The sequence below is a fragment of the Stylophora pistillata genome, chromosome 7, assembly GCF_964205215.1.
Source record: "Stylophora pistillata chromosome 7, jaStyPist1.2, whole genome shotgun sequence".
Classification (NCBI taxonomy): domain Eukaryota; kingdom Metazoa; phylum Cnidaria; class Anthozoa; order Scleractinia; family Pocilloporidae; genus Stylophora; species Stylophora pistillata.
This window is the reverse complement of record NC_142525.1, coordinates 21,506,838-21,528,204: the sequence shown is the minus strand read 5'-3', so window position 1 is coordinate 21,528,204 and position 21,367 is coordinate 21,506,838. Positions and strand designations below refer to the sequence as shown.

The window sequence follows — 21,367 nt, the reverse complement described above, 5'->3', positions numbered from 1 at the left end:
AACAAAGGGTTTAATCATTTAAACACATGCTGCTTATTTTTGTGGATTTTCTCAGCTATTTTTTTTTTCAGAGAACAAGGACATCGATGATAATTTTCTCGAGTTTTTTTTTTGATAAATAAACTCTGTCCTTTTAAGTCAACTCAAAACATGGCTATGATAATGATACAAGAACCAAGTGGCTCCTACTGATTGAGGAATTTTAAAATACAATACATGTGTTTTTTTTTTGGCGTTCTAAGTGTTACCTTTTTCACATTGTAATTTATTTCTCTGCCGGCTGTCTCTAAAGAATTCTCGAGGCTGGTGACGGGGACGATGGGGCAAAAGCGCCAGTAAGAGCTAGCCTCTTTAGCAAGCCGTGCACCAAAGGATTCAGTGTGATTTTCTTTTCGATTGTCTACACCGCTAGCGTTGGAGTCGTTTTCCTACATTATCTTCCGACTCCTCTCTGAATTTTTGCAACAAGGGACGAACAAATCTGGAAGATCATGTGGGGTTCCAGCTTAATTATAAAAGGTTCAAACAAAGGTTGGGAGGAATTTTTATAACGTGGAAGACAATCGATCGGGGTAAGGAACTAAGACGTTTACTCAGTTAAATCTACATGGTAACTGACTACGAATATTTAAGTAGTTGAACTTTGATGACGCATATACTGCTAAGTTTTACAATGTCACTTATCTTATTACAACAGCAATGCAGGTGGTGCTAGTCTTTTCTCTAGTTTTCCGTAGTTCTTTTCTTCGTGCGTGCATGCGCATATAACTTCACTTAACGTCAAGTTTGGTAGTTCGCAGCGCATAAGACTCTCTTACGTATAATCCATTAAAAAAAATTCATAGGTTCTTATATTGTAGAGATTCTCTTGAATGCTTTTAGAATTATTTTTCGAAGTGGAATAACTACGCATTTTATATTTCCAATTAGTATAATTTCAGAGCTGAGCAAAGAGTTTCCAGCAATCTGATTGGTCGAGCAGTTTCTTATATGACGCTATAAAAACCGCTCCACGCGATTTATATAAAATGTTAAAATAAAATGTTAATAAATGTTACTAAAATGTTATGATTTTTTAGAAATTTCTCTGTTGCTCAGCTCTGAAATTATACTAAAACAATTATTCGCCTCAAGTTCGGTGAATATTGTCGAATAATCCCCTCGACTTTGTCTCGGGGATTATTCGATGATATTCACCTCGCCTTCGGCGAATAATTGTTAAATATAGACGGCTATACAGAAAGAGTATTTATACACAACCTTGGCAGAGTGACATTTGAAAGTGAAGACAAAAATAGTCACTGACACGAGCACATGTGACAATCCGTCATGCAAAGGGATTGTTCATTATCATCCAATCAGAGAAGAGCACATTAGCCATCATTCAACCCAAATCTGAAAGACATTGAATATTTATTCACGGGACTGTTTTGAGTAATACTGTGTACATTGTAAATGCCAGCATTTCAATTCGCTTTGAACCCGAAAAGACCAGATGTCACCAATTGCTTGGTGACCGTTCACGCTGCCTAGTAACCGTTCCTCCCTATGGAGATGCCATGATTTCGCTTCGATCTCAAGTGTGATTCTATTATTTTGACTTCTCTATTCAACATTTTTCTCTGGCCAAACGGTTACGTAAAGGCGGACTAGTCTGTTATCTCAAGGATGAAGGGATGTTATTGCGATTAAAAAGGTCTACTTTTCGTTAACCCTTTGAATACGAAAAAACCATATTTTTTCAGTTGTAATTTGGCGATACAAACTTAACCTCACTTTGTTGGTCCTTACATGGAGCATCCGTTACAATATTTTCGGTTTTGAGACACCATGGGCTCAGACCTTGGGGTCACATGTCCTAGATCAACAGTTCGTGTTGACAAAGCTGAATAATAAAATGCTACGTCAGCGGGTATGCTACGTCAGCGGGTATGGAGGCGGTGTGGCTGAGTGGTTAGAGTGTCGGACTCGTAATCCGCCGCTCCCGGCTTCGAGTCCCACCCTGACCAGTGGATTTGTTTCACGGTAACCCCGAGTTCAGATCCTTGGCCACGCTTGTAAATAGCCAACTGGTTTGCCTCCGGCCGGTTGGGGTTCTTAATGATGTTCTTTTATTAATGATGTTATGTTCAATTTAGACCATGTGTTTCATTTGTTTGCAAGGACCACAATGGAAACTACTGGTTCACCAGTAATTGTGTAATCCTATAAAAAGACTTTTTTTTTTTTTTTTCAACAACGCGGGCTCAAGTGTCCTAGATCTAAAATTTAGCGAAATTAGCGGAAAATAATAAGGACTGACCTTTAAAACCGAGGAGCTCTGTTTTCGTCGAAGGCACTTTCCTATTTCCAAAGGTTTAAAGGAAAAAATTAATTTTGAAAAATTTTAGGGGGTGTACCAAATTTTTGGAGGTTGTTTTGTAAAAGAAAAGCGGCAAGGAAAACGACGCCTCGAAACAACAGAATAGGAAATCAACCATGCGAACTACTCAAAATCCGTGTTTCCGTGGCAAAACCCAGCGCATGCGTATACGTTATTCAGCTCTGTCGTTCGTGTTTGGATGCGTTCAAATCGATTCGGTTTCTCGCTTTTCTGGCCGTTCATAAGTGCTTTTCGAGCCATTTTCCCTCTACAGAAGCCCTCACGACGGCATCATTGAGCTGGAATGTGGGTAGAGGCAAGCCTCTGAGGGAAAACAGAGGTGAGAGATGGTTTCATGTAGACTGGACCGCCAACGATGCTTTACTGCCAGGTTGGCGAGTTCACAAGTGAAGTTGTCTCTTGGGCCTATCTGTGGATGGCTTCCAGGACCTACCAAGACTATGTGGCCGCGTTTTGTCCGGTAAAAATTTCAATTGATGCGATATTTTGCTGGTAGAACTGGATGGCCCGACACGATTCTAATCATTCTTTGAAATGGAAATGATAGGAGTTGCCTTTTCGAGTTATGGCGGAATTACCCAGAACTCTTTTCGGGAATGAACAAGGCAACGGTTGTGTTCGCGACACTGGCATTCATCAAGTGGAGAAACAAGGGCTGGCAGATAAAGTGAGAAGGAATTGTCTTGCCAAACTCCAAGATCTGGCCCTGAGGTGTGATTTGAACGCAAACTGTTGATTTTTTTAGCAAGTTTTTATCTTAAAAGATTGACATGTTTTTGGTGTTGCTCTTGGAGCAAAATGCTGGACTTTGGGATTTGTTGCCATACGAACGGTTCACTGCAATGAAAACCAGGAATCATTGTGGTCGTTTTAGGTTGCAATAGGCGTCACATCAACTAGCCGGCACAATTTACACACTTACATAATGTTGTGTCTTAAGTTCAACAAGAAACAAGTATCAAAAGTAGTAACGGTATCATGCATGTAATTAATGCGAATTTTTGAAATTCGCATTAATTACATGCATTGTTAATTTCCTATAATAAGGTAGTTGTTTAATTCAAAACTTTGCCATGCAATTTTGGGCAAATGAATGAACTTACTTGCATTAGTATTGTGGTTGCACCCGTCCAGATTATGCCCAGTGCACAATAAAGTACAAATTTGGCAAAAAATATCATTGTTTGATACCAAAATTAGCCTGAAATTCAACTTTTAACGTTAAACAAAGTTGCAAAGCTTGTCCTTACACGCTTAAGATCTGCCATGTTGAAAAATGTTTTCCCTTCGAATAACCGCAGAAGAGCAATTGAAACAGTGGTAGTAAACATCACGTGACTTGAAGGACGCCGGGAGTATTTTCAAGAGGAAGAGTGATGGCTACCACTGTTGAGCTGTGAGGGAGGTCACCAGTAAATCTTAAAAGGTCTTCTCGATACAAGGTCGCCATGGAAAGGCCACCCTCACCAACATATATCCTTGCACTCTTACTTCTGTTATCATGGTTGTTAAAATGCCTCTGCTGTATTCTTAACTCGGATGATGAAATAACCTCTGAGCAACCTTTAGGATTCCCGAAGGAAACCTACGATTATTTCACTCCTCACCCACTTAATTCTCCAGGGGAATTATTCCGACTTTGAGGTAACATTTAATTACTTTAAATACACCAAATTCATTGCTGAACTGACACCTTCTACACAAGGAAGTGACAAACAAGTACTAATCACAATTCAAAGATCCTAGATTTACAGTTATATTATCTGATTATTTTTTAAGAATAAAATTGCGACTACCTCAGCAAAGAACTGTCTTGAACTTGGAATTACTTGGAAACCAATTGCTAGGTCTTAACTCATCATGCTCTCTTTCATGCTCTTGCTGGATTATACAATTTTGAAATGAAAATTGTATGTAGCATGTCTGGTTTCCCACTCTTCTGAAAGTTAAATGCTGTGCACCTAAACTACACATCGAAAGAACGAGAATAAAGAATTAACGAACAAAACCAATGCTGCTGCTTGTGTTACTATTCGATAGCTATTTTGTTTTAAACTATTAATCTGCAATACTTGTCCAAAAGCAAGATTCTCAATCAAGCCTCGCTCTGATGATGAAGCTTATGTTGATTTAAAGCTGCTGGCTGGACTCCACTGTTTCCGAGTTTCCCATTCTCATTCATTTAAGCAAGGTCTGAAGCACAACGATTACATTAATTTGGATGTGAATTTCCTCACTTTAACAAGACATGAGAAGAGTCAAAACATGACACATTGAAAGAAAAAGAAAGAAAATAACGCTGAATGGAAATTGGCTTACAACTAATCATACATTTCATCAGGGGTAAAAAGAGAAGTCCTTACTGGTGAAAAAATTAATATTTGCGATCAAATATCCATTGATCACACAATTTTTAGCTATGGAAGTCGTTATTGAAGCAGTTTCCTCAATTAAACTGAGATTGACAGGCACATCTTCCATGTTTCTTTCAACATTTGGTTGCCCCACCATATCATTATTAATCATTCCAAAGGGGCTACTCTGATGAATCAAGAGTTTGTAAATGCGGTAAATATGAATTATGACCATTTCTTTTTCGTTGAACAAATTTTCGGCTTTAGTTTCTTGTTTTCTTTGTCCATATTAGTTCTGTACGTGATAATTAATGATAAGTTATTGTCCATATTTCAAGAGTAAAGAAATTTCCTAATCTTCCAGAGAACGGAAAGCTTGTTGCATTTGCTCGTTGAGTTCTGCAAAATCCGCCTTTATCTTGCTCTCGCCATCTTTGACAGGGTCCTGTGCAAAAACGATAAAAATTGTCCTAGCTCAGTCACCAATTTACCACCTTGAATATTAACATCTTCTCGTAGGGTAGTGCTTACGTTAACTAAAGTGAATAGTGGAAATAACTGCCGATAGTTTTTTCGCAATATCTATTTCAGAGATCAATGACAAAATCCAATCGAAGCGACACAACAACAAACAACTGATAACAAGTTAGGGTTGATGTTAGGTTAGGGGAGGTGTACCGGCGCAGATACTCAGACACTAACATCGAGCTTATCCGAGTGACATAGCCGCCATTAGCAATAGCAGTACACATGTACCGCTGAAGAGAACGCGTAAATTCGAGAAGATAAAAGACTTAAGAGGAAAGAGAAAAAGATAACGAAAAAATAAACTTAACTAAAAGCGAGAGAGGAGAAATAGAAAATACTAAGCCTGAAACTAAAAAATCCGCAAAATAAGTAATCCAACTAAAGTAATCTATTTGTATATTTCACACTGACCTTAAACTTCATACTTGACAACTGGTAAATAATCTGACCCATATTCTCTTTAATGACTGCCCACGTGATCTTGTTATCGGACTGGGCGGTGGCCTCCACAGAATGCCGTGCCGCATCGTAAAATGCTACAATGTTAGAAAGCATTCCAACAGTCTTGTAAAACGGACAGTAACGATCGTACGATGAGTAACCATTCTGCTGTAAAAAGTCATCTTTGATCAGCTTGGCTACTTCCAGAGTGATCTTATCTGCCTCAGCTAATGAACCCTAAAAACAGGGAAGCAAACAAACAAAAAATTAAAGATATATATATCTGAGAATAATTCATAGATTATTTGTGCTCAGATCCCTTTACAAGAAACAAACAGCTCACTTAAAATTGCCTTAGTAAGAATGAGAACTACGACACACTTCTTTTCATTTCCAATCGAAAAAGCGGAATTTCTACAAACCTTTCCTACAAGCTGTACAATCTCTGATAAGTCTTCTTCTTCTTGCAGAATTTCTTTGACCTGACAAGCAAAACAACAATAAAAAAATGCCACAAAATACAGACGCAATAAAGTGGTGAATTCAAGACTTAAAGAAAAGTAATTTCCAGTTAAGCGCTTTAGTACCGTTATATGCCTCGAATTTGTCAGGGGGATTTGACTAAAATTTCTCCATCGTGTTTGAGGTGTAATGATTACTTAGCGACTAACAGCGGAGCTTGTAACGCACAGCGAAGCCCCATACTTATTATACATGGTGGTCTTCCATCACGCCAAAAAAAAAATCATATGCCGCCCACACAATTTGCACGGTCATTTTGCCGCATAGGCAGATTAGTAAGCGCGTATGAATATCTTAATTTGACTAAAATTTCTCCATCGTGTTTGAGGTATAATGATTACTTAGCGACTAACAGCGAAGCTCGTAACGCACAGCGAAGCCCCATACTTATTATACATGGTGGTCTTCCATCACGCCAAAAAAAAAAATCATATGCCGGCCACACAATTTGTACGGTCATTTTGCCGCATAGGCAGATTAGTGGGCGCGTATGAATATCCATGATGCCCAAAGTCTAACGCCTCAAGTTCTATCCACTTCGACATACTTCATTGCAAATGACTCTAATCTTACAGTATCGGTTTCGCAAAAGAACCCTTGATTAACAAGAAACAGCGCTGCCTACACAACCAATTGCAAAAAATAGAAACAAATTCAATCAACTGATAATGGCGGGAAAAGAACACTTTACTTTTGTTCTAAGCGCCACGAACTCGGGGTAGTTTTTCTCGTAGAAATCATCTAAAGCTCTCATGTATTTACTATGACTGATCAGCCAGTTGATGGATGGAAAATGCTTCCTCTGGGCAAGCTTCTTGTCCAAACCCCAAAACACCTAAAGGAAAAACAGAATATAATATTTTCTTTGATTAGCGTCTATACCCTATTAAAGTATGTGAGAATAGATGGCTCTAACACGAGAAATGCTTTTGAACAGAATCGTCCAAAGTACTCTGCAATGTCCGTTCTGCTTTAGAGTCCTTTACAATCCTCTGAAAATGTCAGATGAAAGATTAAATTAATCTCACATTCAGCTTTTCGTAATTCATCAGTTCTTTCACAAACCTGAACAATACCCAGTGTAGCAGAAGTTACAGGATCTGAGAAATCTCCACCGGGAGGAGATACTGCACCAACAATTGTGACACTACCCTCCCTCTGTGGGTTACCCAGGCATTGAACACGGCCAGCTCGCTCGTAGAAAGAGGCCAGTCGGGCCCCGAGATAGGCTGGGTAGCCACTATCTGTAATCGAAAAATATACGCGTTAATTTTCGTGGTATTGAATCATCAATTTTACGAAAAGTATATAATAATTGTGTACTTCTGTTGCTCTCGCTGTCTGAAATGGGGAAATTAAGACGCGCCTTGTTAATCTTTGAAAATCTTGTCATAAGTTAGTTCTTTGGGGTACGTGTTTTGTTACCATGCTTAATCGCACGTCTCCATTGTGGTTCAAAACTGCCTCGATCTTTTTCCTTTCCTGAACTCTTATGATTTTGAGATTTACTCAACTCGAAGGTAATCCTCTACTTCATAAAATACATATGCGTTATTGACCAAGCGTGAGGTCAAGATGGCTGGATATCGGCTGAGTTTGTGTTTTCATGGACAGGGACGATCTTACTCGCTCAGGTAGCCAATCAGAACACAGGATTTGCTTCATCATGCCCACGGGCGCTACCATCTATATATTTAGATCTCAATATAGCCTAATATAGGTTCGCTGTTTGTAACTACGGAGATGTTTGCCCATAATTTTCAGACTAGAGAAATTGAAATGCAAATCCCCCTTCCAATAAAAAAGTATTCAAAAACAATCTTCTGTTTAATTCTGAGAAAAGATCATAAAAACATAATCTCAGGATACAGAGCCGATTCGTCAACAACACATTGTCATTCGCGGCCTTTCAATTTCCCCTTGAAAGACACTCACTCAGAACAAGTCTTGCTAATTAAGTTCATCTCATTCCATGAACAGATCTACAGGTGAAAATAAAGTCAAGTACCTGCAGGCATTTCGGCCAAACGACCAGATATCTCACGAAGAGCCTCAGCCCAACGAGATGTAGAGTCAGCCATCATACTCACGTTATAACCCATGTCACGGAAATATTCCGACAGCGTTATACCTGTGTGACGAGAAATACTAGTCAATTCGTATTTCGAGAAGAAATACTAGTCAACCTAGTATTTGGACGGGAAACACTGGTCAAACTCGTAATTGAAAAAGAAATACCGGTCAAACAAGTATTTGGATCGGAAATACTTGTCAAACTACTGTTTAAAGGGAAAATACAAGTCAAACTTATATTTGGGCGTGAAAGAGAGCTAAATGATAGAGACTAATTCAACATCATGTAAACTCACGCACGAGCAACCGGCAATAATAAATAGTTGCAATAATAAATAGTTGCAATAATAAATAGTTGCAATAATAAATAGTTGCAATAATAAATAGTTGCAATAATAAATAGTTTTAATAGGATTGTCCACATGTGGAATGGGCTGCCACTATCGGTCCGTCAGGCTCCAAGTGTTTCTTGTTTTAAAAGGGGTGTAAGGGATTATTTGACTGCAAGATTTGATTGATTTTAGTTTGGATTTGTTTTTTTGTTAAAGGTGGTCTGCCGTGCATGGGGATTTATCTCTTTTGCGGACCATCCTTATGGCACCTTTCTTTTTATTCTCTTGTATTATTATCTATTAATGTAAGTAAGTAAGTAAGTAAGTAAGTTATATTGTGTCATTAAATTGTAATAAATAAAAAATAAAAATAAAAAGTTGCAGTCTCTGTGTGTATCGTATGAGCAATGGAGCGAAAATAAAAGGGGGTAATTTGGAAGTTAACGAAGTTGGTTTAGGGAATGCCCGCTTATTGTTGGAAATACCTTACCCGTGTAAATAGAAGCTTCTCTGGCAGCTACAGGCATGTTTGACGTATTGGCCACGAGGGCTGTGCGCTTCATGATGGACTCAGTTACTCCGCCGATCTCAACAGTGAGCTGCGAAAAAAAATCGATATTAAAGAGAGGGCTTCATTATTTTTTCACTGACTGTGGTTCATACCTGAGACTACAAACTGATTTCCTGCGGTTACGTTAGTTTTATTTTAATTATTGTTTTTCTGTGACGAGTTAACACAAGTACACTCCTACAGACTTGGCCAAACAGGTGCAATCCAAAAAAATCAATGATCACGTGGTCACGCCCATTGATTCCTGGAATTTTGACAAGCCACTGAAATTGAAATTAAAATCTCATGTTTTGTCTCTGTTGATCATGTGAGATGAGATTGCAGAGATGCAGATTAACTGAGTTCAAATAAGAAATGCACAGACACTCCTACAGGCGGCAACCCGGCAGAAATTGTCTGGTGATAAGATGAACAGCCCTGGTCAACTGCAACTAAAACGTGTCCTTCACCGAGCAAATCAAAGTTTAGGAACAGTTGTTTTGTATAATTAATTCAACTAACCCTTTACTCCCACTGACTGGATGAAAATTCTCCTTACGGTCTGCTATACATTTCTTATAACAATTGTTCTGAGAATTTAAGTTGGATTAAATTATATTTTCCCAGTTGATATTTTTTTTGGTATCCTTGTCACTTGTCTGCCTGACATTGTATCAATAATGAAAGGAGAAATGATGTCTCAGTCACTTCTTGGAGTGAAAGGGTTAGATACCATTCCATACCCACAGAATGTAAATAAACAAAAAAAATCAAAAACCTGTAAATGTATGAATAACAAACCAGTGTATAATATAAATCAAATGAATCTACCTCAGGGAAATCTCTCAATACTTCAGACATCTCATTTCCTCTTTCCCCACATCCAACATAGATGATAACATCAGAGTTGGAAAACTTGGAGAGGGACTGGGAGATAACAGTTTTACCACAACCAAAGGCTCCTGGGATAGCTGTGGTTCCTCCTTGAACACACCTGAAAAATGTTACATTTCAACAATAAAATCACACAAGGCTTTTAGTTTCAAAAAATTAAAACGTAGTCGCTATTTACATCATTCACACACTGGAATGAAAGAATTGAGATTAAAGAAAAATGACCCAATAAATACGAAGGGTAAGAGGTTGCATTTAAGCCGCCTCTGTGTTATTGTCTCCCAATGATACAAAAACAGTGATAAGTATTTTAGTAAAATTTGAATGGGGGGCATTAGAGATGGATACAGTTAGGAGGCACTGCAATACCAGAACGTAATACATGTACAAGCCAAAAATTCCTCAGTCTGACACTAACAAGCAAAGAGATACATCTACATCATACTCACGGGAAAAGTGCATCAAGAACTCTTTGTCCTGTTAACAGGGGGTAGTTTGCTGCCAGCTTCTCTGAAACAGGTCTCATTTGTCTCACAGGCCAAATCTGAAAATACAGTTAGATACAGTTACATTCTATCATTTTTAACACTTTCAATTGCTTAAGGTTTTAGTGAATTAACATCATCCACCTCAAGGATCTAGCTTGATTTCTTTTCTTTACTGTCACTCAGCAAGGGTGAATCACAAGCATTTACATCATTTCTTATAGTAAACACAACAGGAGAAATAAGAGGTTCTGCAATAGATTCTACCTGCTGCATCCTACCACAATTTTCTTCTCTTTGTACATTCCTATGCATAGGCAAGCCAATTTTCCTCTTTTTTACATTAATAATAATAATAATAATAATAATAATAATAGATGCTTATAGGGCGCATTTCTAATCTCAATGTGCCTATAAGCATCTATTTATATTCCTATGAAAGGTTCTAGTACTATAAGTAATAGTTAAGATTTATATTCAAACTAAATTTCCAACCCACCTGCAACATAGTATGCTGGGTCTTTTCTCCATCAAATTCTGTCTCCATCACAACATCCTGTGGAAAAAGAAAAAAAAATTGAGGTTCTGTTTGTCTTCTAATGCTGCTTCTGAAACTCTTCTCGAAAAATGACCATCCTCTCTCTCCACTACTGCAGTAACTAATGAGAAAGTTAAAGCAATGCATCATTCAGTTCTTATTGGTTACCATACATTAATTCTATCAGCTCACTGTACTTACAGTAATATTGTAGTTTCCTGGAGGTGCAATATAGGTGACAGTTCCCCTCGCCTTGGGGTGAAGAATAAGGCGATGGTTCAGTAAAGTATTTTCATGTACAATCCCAAACCGATCCCCTCCTGTTATGTGGTCTCCAATCTGCAAATAACAACAAACAAAAGTAAATAATAGTTCTTTACAAATTGTAGTCCACCTTCAAGGATTACTATTAAATTTTCATTAAAAAATTGTGATCAGATTCCTTTACAGGAAAGATTAACCCTCTAAAATTTGCTTAACTCCCAATCTGTGGCTTCATAGTTCAGTTGGTAGTGGCACTGAAATACATGTAGTATCTGGTAGGCATGGGTTCAAGTGCTGTTTAAATTCAAGTAACTTCTTTGTTATGAGACTCACCAGGGATGCATAAACTGTGAATTTTTTTGGAGGCCAAAAACTTGGGTTTGATTTTACATTACTTGTCCCTACTTAAACAAATTAAAAGGATTTATAGATTTTTGGATTCTGATGAAAGTTGACCAGAATATCTGTCAGATATTAACACAACAAAGTGTGTGAGGCTATCGTGAAATTCGAATATTTTTCATGTGTCATTCCTGTAGGTGACAACTGAAATATTTTCGGTTGTCCTACTTCAGAATAGATTTTCTCAGGAGCCAATAGGGATGTATGGAAAAAGCATCTCACTCTTTATCAGACTAATATCTGCTGAATGATGTTGTCCAATTTGTTTGGAGGTCTGCAGTAATGCAGAGGCTTGTAATTCAGCGAAGCAAACACAGTCAGTATTGAATTGTTTTTAAAAACTTGTACATGCTTAGAAAAACAAAAACTGTTAAAACTTTAGGTATTTTCAGAATTTACACTTTATAAGCTTTACTGTGAAATATTAATAGTTTTTGATTTTCCAGAGAGCACCCTGTTTTTTTAACAATAACCTTAACTATATATACTTAGATTCATACATCATTTTTCTTCTTACACAAATGGAAGTGAGAAAAAAATGTCCAGAAATTCAAACCAACTTTACAAATTGTATAAGCTTAGCTCATCATCATATTTGTCATTTTAACTCAGTAATTTGGATATATCAACAAAGTTGAAGTGGTAAATTGGCCACCGTAACGATTACAAAAGCTGACGTTTCGAGTGTTAGCCCTTCGTCAGAGCAACGAAGGGCTAACACTCGAAACGTCAGCTTTTGTAATCGTTATGGTGGCCAATTTACCACTTCAACTTTGTTGATATATCCAAATTATTTCGTTACTCCCACCGACACAGCCCCAAACAGTTTCTTTCGAAACTATCAGCCTTGACTCAGTAACTGTTACTCTTAATGTCATTGCTGTCATCATTGCCATTATCATCACCATAATCATCAGCAAACATAACAAAAAAAAAAAACAACAACAAATATTACCTTGAATCTTTCAGGTTTGAAATCCCAGGAAACACTACGATTTAGAGCCTCAGTGTTGACACCACGAGGAATATAAATACTCTCTGTCATTTCATTAATGTCCTGAGACAAAAAGAGGAGGCCTTATGGTCAGATGTACCCAACACAACTAATCTTATTTTTCCCCTTGGGGGTCCTCCATAATGGCTAAGCTAAGGCAGAAGCAAATTAAACAATGTTGCAAAACAACAATTGACCATGTGCTGATAAAACCAAACATTAGGGTGTGGAGCTGTGAACTCACAAGTACATTGTAGATCAGGCTCCGGTTGTTCAAAGGGCGGATAACGCTATCCAATGGATAAATCGCTATCCAGCGGATAAGTGTTACCAAAACGTACTGCGCTATTCACCGGATAGAGATTTATCCAGTGTATAGTGTTATCCATCCTTCGAACAACCGGGGCCTGGAAGGAAAAAGACTAGCTAATAACAGGAGGAGATGGCTGATTTAGAGACATGAAGCTACAAATGGAGGTTTCAAGGATTTATTTTAAATTCCACAAGTGTTGAGTAGTACCTTTCCCTACTAGTTAGGTACTATGCACTTCCACCATCTTCATGACAAGTATACTCATTTTCGTACCCTGTTTACTGGATATTGTAGAGCAATTTTCATGTGAATCACTTTTTACAGTAATAGTGTCAACTCATACCTTCAGTGGTCTCTGAATTCCATCAAAAATACTTCCTAGGATACCTGGTTATAATTAAAAAAGGAGAAAAATTTAAAAATGTAAATCATTTCACCCTCAAGAATTGATTGGAAGTTCTCCTTACTGTCTGCAATACATTCTGACGATGTTAGTTGAGAGAGTTTAGTGTTGGATCAGGTAAGAGTCCCTTAACTGAAAATGTATTGATATTGTAAGGAGAAATCCTGTCATGGGAGTTAAATGACATTTTTTTTTTTACAAAATGCACCTACAGATCAGCAGTAGGCACAAAGTATGCTCATCCATTTGTATCTACAGTAGAAGAAAAAATCTTACCTGGACCCAATTCAACAGAGAGAGGTTTTCCAGTTCTAAGCACAGGATCACCAACTGTTACACCAGCTGTAAAAATAACTTGTTAAGGCACAATTCGGTTTGCTCTGCAAAATACTGTTAATACTTGATAACACACCAACAAAGAAGCAGGACAAAGCCTCAACCCAAATCACAAGGAAATCACTTATTGCATAGTCATCACAGTTCATCTATGATTTACAGACAAAGTATGTAAATTATGCCAAGTCTTTTATCATCTCTAAGTTTCCGGCTTACAATATAACAAAAGACACTTGCCAAAGGAAAAGCTTCAAATTATATATTAGACAGGTAAATTGACCAGAAATTAGTAATAGGAATAAGTCATATACAAGTAACTTTCGCTCTGACGAAGGGCTTATGCTCAAAACGTCAGCTTTTATAATCGTTACGGTGGCCAATTTACCATTTCAACTTTGTTGATATATCCAAATTATTTCATTACTCCCACCGATGCAGCCCCAAACAGTTTCTTTCAAAACTATCAGCCTTTATTAACTTGGATACAGGTTTCCTCATAAACTTGGATTGTGGCCATATCTCCTTCAAGGCGGATTATCTCTCCAACTAGTTCACTGTGTCCTACACGAACCTTGATGAAAAAGAGTTCATTTCAAGTAATCATACACTTTATTACCATTTGGGCTACCATTTGAGTTACCATTTGAGCTAACCTATCTCTAACATTGGCATGATCTCAATAATTATTTCTATAATCAAGCATTTGTTTTCTCCCTAAAAAAATAACACTCCTTCCACCTTAATAGTGCATCAAACAATTAGATGCAGCTCATCATCACCATGGCTGGTATGTAAGATACATGTAATGCACATGTTTATTTGTCCAAGACGGAGAGGGGGTAAATATCAATTTGTCTGAATTTACTGGGAAGAACAATCATTGATTTTTATAGGTTGTTAACCACTAATAATAACATAGCTAGCAGAGCCGTACAATCAAATTCAGTATATACGTATAAGCATGCTCAAAATCTCAATAGTGCACGCTGATAGCGTAAGCAAATTGCTTTGCCAGAAATTTTTTTTTTCACGCAAGCAGCCATTGTTAGCAGAGGGAATCTCGATAGTGCACGCTGATAGCATGAGCAAATTGCTTTGCCAGAAATTTTTTTTCACATGAGCAGCCATGTTAGCACAGGGAAAAATAATATATTTCGCGATAATAATGGATACAAACAGAGACTTGGCCCACCAGTCCTAATACGAAGACAATTTTCCCACCTTTTCTATTGGGCTAGAGTTCTTAAATGAGGCAGAAAAAGAGAAAAACAATGGAAAAGGAGACTCAGCATCAGCACCATCACGATTCGCTTCACTGTCTGAGGGTGAAATGTAACAAATTTTGACAGAAAGACACTCTGGTAAAACCAAACAAATGACAAACTGGTCTGTTTCAACCTTCAAAAGTAAGCTTAAATTTTTCCGTTTTATAATTGTTAAATATATATTTACAGTCGTTCTCAGAAATAGTAAAACTCATGGAATAATTGTCTGCAAAAGTATTAACACATTTAATTGCATCAAATTACAGATGTAGTGATAACAGTCTTTCTGTCTGGTTTTCCTTCATGAAAACAACTTTTAAATGGTTTCTTTTCAAACTCAAAGAAAATTTGTTTTTATTTTAGCTTGGTGTAACAAGAAACAAATACAAACTCCTAACAATCACTTCTGACATTGTTGTCCTTTTTTTGCGTCAGATTTGATGCACAATTCCACCAGCTATGTTATAAAACAATTGGTTCATGCTTTTAGCTGTGCACTATTGAATTATGGAGCAAGTGGGAAGTTTGGAGAGCACTCAAGAAGGTAGAGTTGCCCTCAGCTATGGCCTTGGGCGACTCTTACGCTTCTTTCATGTTCTCCAAACTTCCCACATGCTCCATAAGTCAATAGTGCATACAAAAGCTTGAACCAATTGTTTAAGTAAGGGGGCTGTGTAAGCAATTTCAGGGAATGGCCAAAGTTTCATGGTTACGGCATACTGAATGTATAGAGCCCCCACTGCTGCTGTCACAGCTTAATCCTATTTCTGGGGCATGGTGCAATATGGAGTGATGCTACTGCCTTACTGGTAGGAAGATAATTCAGTTGCAGGCTAAGCCTCCTTTCTTTTCGATTTCATCCTCTTAAAGTTTCCAGCATCCACGATGATTTATGGTATACTAGCAAACTATCAGACAAAGTTTGCAAAACAAGACAAAAATGCTGAAGGTTCTTCAGAAAAAACCTACAGTTCGATCGTTTAATTTTTCCAAGAAAACGTCTATATCAGAAAAGAATTATAAATACGACGACGAAGAGGAGTGTATAGACACATTCTTTTCAAAATAAATGTTGACCACTCTTGATCAGATTACCAGAGTTACATCAATACTTAATTTACTATTCGATCTCCTCAGTTGGTTACATGCCAAATGTATTTTTTTAAACTCACGTACCAGTTCGTACATGGCAGCCCCGCTCATGTTTTCCGCCGTGACCACTACAACACAAAATGGCTGGTTAGTCAAGACTAACAGACTATAACAATAAAGAGTAAGGAAGGGTTGAGGAATTGCGCTGCATATTTAATGAGCAGGAGAGATTTTATGTAATTCGATGGCGTTCTTTCACTCACCGGGTCCAGACACAGCGAACACATATCCAAACTTGCTCTCTTTCTCCTGATCTTTGATTTTTGGAAGCTTTTTCGTGAGATCCATTCCCCCGGCCTGGATAAAAATAGACAAGAGATCCTCGCAATCTAATTTCAATTACTCTACGTAAATTAGAAACTAAAACAGGAGCAGAACGCAGGTTCACCCACCATCTTGGAAATGATATAATTGTCACGTGGGTTTCTCGGGGCCCGGAAGAGCTGACTTGTTCCCAGTACTTTTCGTATTCAAATACGCAGGAAAAACATGGCGGACTATTGGGTCGTTTATTTTCATCTTGTAGCTGCTTTTCTGATTAATATTATAGCTCTTCAGCAAAAAGTTTCTGCACAAGGAAGTGCCGAAGCTACGCAAGCTATTCAAGTAACAGTTTCAAGCACGCAATCTGTGGCAAGTTTAATTTCAGTTTCGCCTACACAAACAGCAACTGGGAACAGTTCATCACAAATTGACTTGCCGAATTTAGAGTGTCCTGATGGACTTCCTTGTCGTGATCTCGGTGTTTCTTGCATCAACTGTACTATGAACTATTCGTGTATATATGGGAAAGACCTCGAAGCACAATGTGTGGCGTATAGCTCGATCGAATGCACGGTATGTATGAATTAGTTCGGTATACTTGTACATGCATTGTAAATTTACAGCTTCTATTTGTTTGTGATATCAGATTTTTATAAGTGACAGTAAGACAATCGTGCTTAGATTGAGGAATAATTTCTTTATTAAATTCTTATTAATTGTTTGAGTGATCTAATTAATTGCAATGAATCAATCGTCGATAGTACGTAAGAAGTACAGTCGAACCTCGATTATCCGGACTTGTCGGACCTTGGTAAACAGTCCGGATAATCGAAAATATGAATATTTATGAGACAGAAATGTAAAAAAAAGGTATACAGCAAAGCAACAATCATTTTAATTGTGAAATCTACACAGCCTGTGTGTATTTAATTTACGGCAAGAGTACCATATAACGCCATACATTAATTATGCATTCAGACTAGTAGACTTTGTTTTTAAAGTTTTGTCGTGACAGACAAAGAAGTGGAATGCATATTTAATGTATGGGGTTATATGATACTCTTTCCGTATTTACAAAAAAAATCTTTCAGTTCAGGTATTTACAAAGGTCTAAAATGTTCAAACATGTTTGTTTGCTTCAAAGACTTGTATCTTGATCGCATTACAAAGTCCATCATTTGTCTTAGCTGCATTAACTGCACAGGGTCAATATCGTTCTGTGATTCCATCCACAATAAGCATTTTTTGAAACATTGCACTGCCTCTTTAGTTGATACTAGTTTCTCGTCCTTGCCCTCATCTTTCTCATTGCTACATACACTTTCACTTTCCGTCGAATCTCTGACAGTGGTTGCTAAAATCTCTTCATCAGACATTTGCAGTGAATTCAGGAGCTCATTTTCCAGATTAAGCCAGTCTTCCACATCACAAGCATTAGGCTCCTCCTTGCCAAGTTGCTGTACATGTTCCAACATTTCGACCATAGACTCAGTGAAATTATCCTCGCTGAATTCAGGCTGTGAATTTGACTCGCTGTTGTCTGAATTTTGAAAAGCGCACAGGATATTACACTGTTTCAACAGTCTTTTGAAAGGATTATTGGGCATTTTGTGACTTTGAGTTTTCATGATCACAACTAATTGATATTCATGAAAAAATTGGGACCAGACAAAAGAGTCTGGTCCCAATAATCGAATTGTCTGGATAATTGAGGTCCGGATAATTGAGGTCCGGATAATTGAGGTCCGGATAATCAAGGTTCAACTGTACTAGTGTTTACTTTCATGATTGAGCAAATAAAAGTCTAAATTGATAGACAAAAATTATACATTTTTCTAACATTACAAGTATTTCAGGTATTTATAAAGATCTAAGAGAGAAAAATATAGATAAAACTGTTTATTAGAATTCAAAATTTGAAGTGAAAATGCTGTTTATCACACAAGCTGTTTAATCACAGGGAAATCGAACTTTCAAGATAAATTACACCTGCAAGTACTGTTATCAACTGCATCCTGATCATTATGAATGTGAGAAACAGTCAGGCTGCAAGGTAACAACTTCATGTTACTGTAACCTTTTTAGAAATAAATCCCAGAAGTTAAATGTAGAAGTCTAGTGTACTTTGGTGGAAGAATAACACCCTCAATGTTAAGAGATGTGACTGAACAACAGCTAGAGAGGATCAGCAGAGTTTCACACCTCTCTTCGCCGACCTTACAGATATTAATTTTCTAAACTTATGCTACCTTTTACCAGCTGCTGTTTGGGATTGAGCTCAGGTACTCCCCCCCCTCCCATCCCCCCAAAAAAGATAAAAAAGTAGATGCAAGGAAATCATGAATAATCGAGCCCTAGCTACCTGAGGAGCATTAAATAAGGATGATCTTGAAAAGAAAGTTGATTTTGTCATTATGTTTCTAAAACCTGACTATGCGTCTTGTTCATTAGAATTTAAACCATTTCCCTTTGTCTACTGGTCATAAACTAGACAAGGAGCTCTGCAATGTAAACCAGTATAACACTTCTCTATGTTGGTATTTTATCTTTTTTGTGGTTCAGTTTTTTAAGTTTGAGGAGTTAAAGAAATGGAATTATTAATGATCCATGTCCGATATAGGTGGTTTCCAGTCCTAGGGAGAGATACAAAACAAACTGCACTGTGAAGGACAACTTCCTCTGTCTTGGTGAGTTGTTAAATTAACTTTTTGAGCTAAAACAAGCATGGTTCTGCTCTGTTTCTGCTCTGTTTGAAAGAATGGATTCAAAATGATAACTTATAGAATTTTCCAGCAAATGAACTGACAAACAAAGTAATGGATAAAAGTTAATTGACATAATTATGTAAGAGAGCAGTTCAACCAATCGAGCAATAGATAACATTTACCTCACACTATTATACAAGGTGTGGAAAACATGTAAATTTTTCACTGGGGACTTATCATGAGGCAAAAGCAATCTGTTTTGCAGACAAAATAACAATAGTTTTGACTAGATTTGTCCTGAGTAGACTGCAGTTTGAATCCAAGAAAGTTAAAATTTAAAGCTGAAGTGAAAAGTCAGGCTAGTGAAATTTTAATAATAAATAAATTTGAATTTGTACTTTCTGTGAATCAGTACACTGAAAACTAGTGTGAAGAATTTCAAAATAAGGGAAAATTAGAAACACTTCATAAGCATTCACAAAAGTAAGAGTAAGGACTAAGATCTTACTGTTACCAGAACTACTTTTATTAATTATGTTTTTTCATCTTGATCAGGTAATCGTACATTCCCAAAATCACTTTTGTGTAACTGGACGTCTGGATACAGGTGGTCAACTGCTGTATTACTAAGGTAAGAGACGTGTGATTATCCTTTTGAGGGAATCAGGGCAAAGAACTGCAGCAGCTGCTATTGAGAAAAGGGTAAAGATTTAAGACTCGTGTCCAAAAGTCAGAGAAGGGTTAATGAATGTAAGGCTTTGGGGAGACCCTAGAGTGATATGCCTTGTCTATGGTCATTGAAAATGGAATGAAAGGGGAAGTATGGAGAGCTTTAATTAATCATCCCTGTTTCCATTTTTGGACCTGATTTGTGAGAGGCTGTGTACTCCAACCATGGGTTTTTGTATTGAAAGGAGAGCATTGATTTCACAAAAAGTTACTTGTATTAAGGTATTTAAAAATTAAGATTATTTCTATGTTACTTTGTTATATTCTTTTGTATCTGCAGCTTGACTTTAGGGGGCTTTGGTGTGGATCGATTTTATTTGGGACATTGGCGAGAGGGCCTTGGAAAGCTGTTCAGCTTTGGGGGCCTGGGAGTATGGACCCTTGTAGACCTTATCCTCATCATTATTAGATATGTTGGACCAGAAGATGGTTCTCTCTACATATTTTAGTCTAGGAAGGAGCCATTTCAGTAGGGACTTGAAAAGCTGCTCTGCCTAGGGGCACTTGGAGTGTATAGACATTTGTGAACCTAGAGCTCATGGATGTGTTGAACCAGAGAATGGTTTTCACTAACTATTCATATCTTACATGGGACACGCTACTTTAGTGGTGAAAAGGCTTCGAAAGGTGTGCATATTTAAACCTTGTGAGATTTGGTGCCATCTTGATAGCCTTGAACATACAAGTCAAGTATATCCCCCAGGGATGGCTGATGTACACTGCAAAATTAATGCAGGACTGAAAAGTGGAGAAGGATCCATAAATATGTTGCTTTATTTGCATTATGAGACCTTGCTGCAGCAAAATCTTTAAACAAAATTGCATCTGGAGAACATGTAGTTCTCTCTACTTGTAATGTGTTACAGAAAACTCTGGCTGGAAGACTTAAACTATTGGCCTCAGAAGTGCTGTTTTCAATTTTTTTTTTTTTATTATGTGCTCTCGTGCCACTGTTTTATCATTTCATGGAAGAGTGAGATGTGCTAATGCCCATCTTTGGTCATTTATGAGAGCAGTTTTGTCATTGTAAAGTGCAGATCTACTTTATTTGCTTTAATTTTAGTGCCATGAGAAAGAATTGTATCACCCTTTATAATCAAATGAAGGTGTGGCAGAAAATGGAGACAAGAGTTGGTGCACATACACTTTTTTTGTTTAAATTTAAGTATTTGTATAGGTAATCAAATGATTTTGAGTGCAGTTTGGAATAAATAAGCACAAGTAATTTTTTCAAAGACTAACAAAATTGCATGAGCCCATAGGGCGAGTGCAATTTGCGATCTTTGAAAAAATTTACCAGTGCTTATTTGTTCCAAATTGCACGAGAAAATAATGTGATTATCCATTAATAATATACATGAAAAAATACGAGGTAGCTTCTCATAACTACGCAGAAGAAAAGCGAGCGAATCATGTGCAAAAGTGATATATTCAAACCCT

General features: G+C 37.4%; 2 protein-coding genes across 2 annotated transcripts; one reads left to right on the top strand and one right to left on the bottom strand.

Moving 5' to 3' along the window:
• Positions 1-4,011: 4,011 nt before the first annotated feature.
• LOC111342449 (V-type proton ATPase catalytic subunit A) lies at positions 4,012-16,640 on the bottom strand. The gene is made up of 18 exons (XM_088728752.1): positions 16,622-16,640; positions 16,433-16,526; positions 16,254-16,297; positions 14,299-14,383; positions 13,753-13,818; positions 13,417-13,460; positions 12,722-12,823; positions 11,302-11,439; positions 11,062-11,118; positions 10,527-10,621; positions 10,015-10,177; positions 9,124-9,232; positions 8,237-8,359; positions 7,294-7,472; positions 6,920-7,063; positions 6,129-6,188; positions 5,677-5,943; positions 4,012-5,182 (listed from the first exon to the last, which is right to left on the bottom strand). The coding sequence occupies exons 1-18, from the start codon at positions 16,622-16,624 to the stop codon at positions 5,090-5,092; spliced, it is 1,866 nt and encodes a 621-aa protein (XP_088584878.1). The 5' UTR covers positions 16,625-16,640; the 3' UTR covers positions 4,012-5,089.
• Positions 16,641-16,686: 46 nt separating this feature from the next.
• LOC111342450 (TM2 domain-containing protein 3) lies at positions 16,687-21,057 on the top strand. The gene is made up of 5 exons (XM_022949533.2): positions 16,687-17,066; positions 18,454-18,546; positions 19,114-19,180; positions 19,754-19,829; positions 20,208-21,057. The coding sequence occupies exons 1-5, from the start codon at positions 16,719-16,721 to the stop codon at positions 20,374-20,376; spliced, it is 753 nt and encodes a 250-aa protein (XP_022805268.2). The 5' UTR covers positions 16,687-16,718; the 3' UTR covers positions 20,377-21,057.
• The last annotated feature ends 310 nt before the right edge of the window (positions 21,058-21,367 follow it).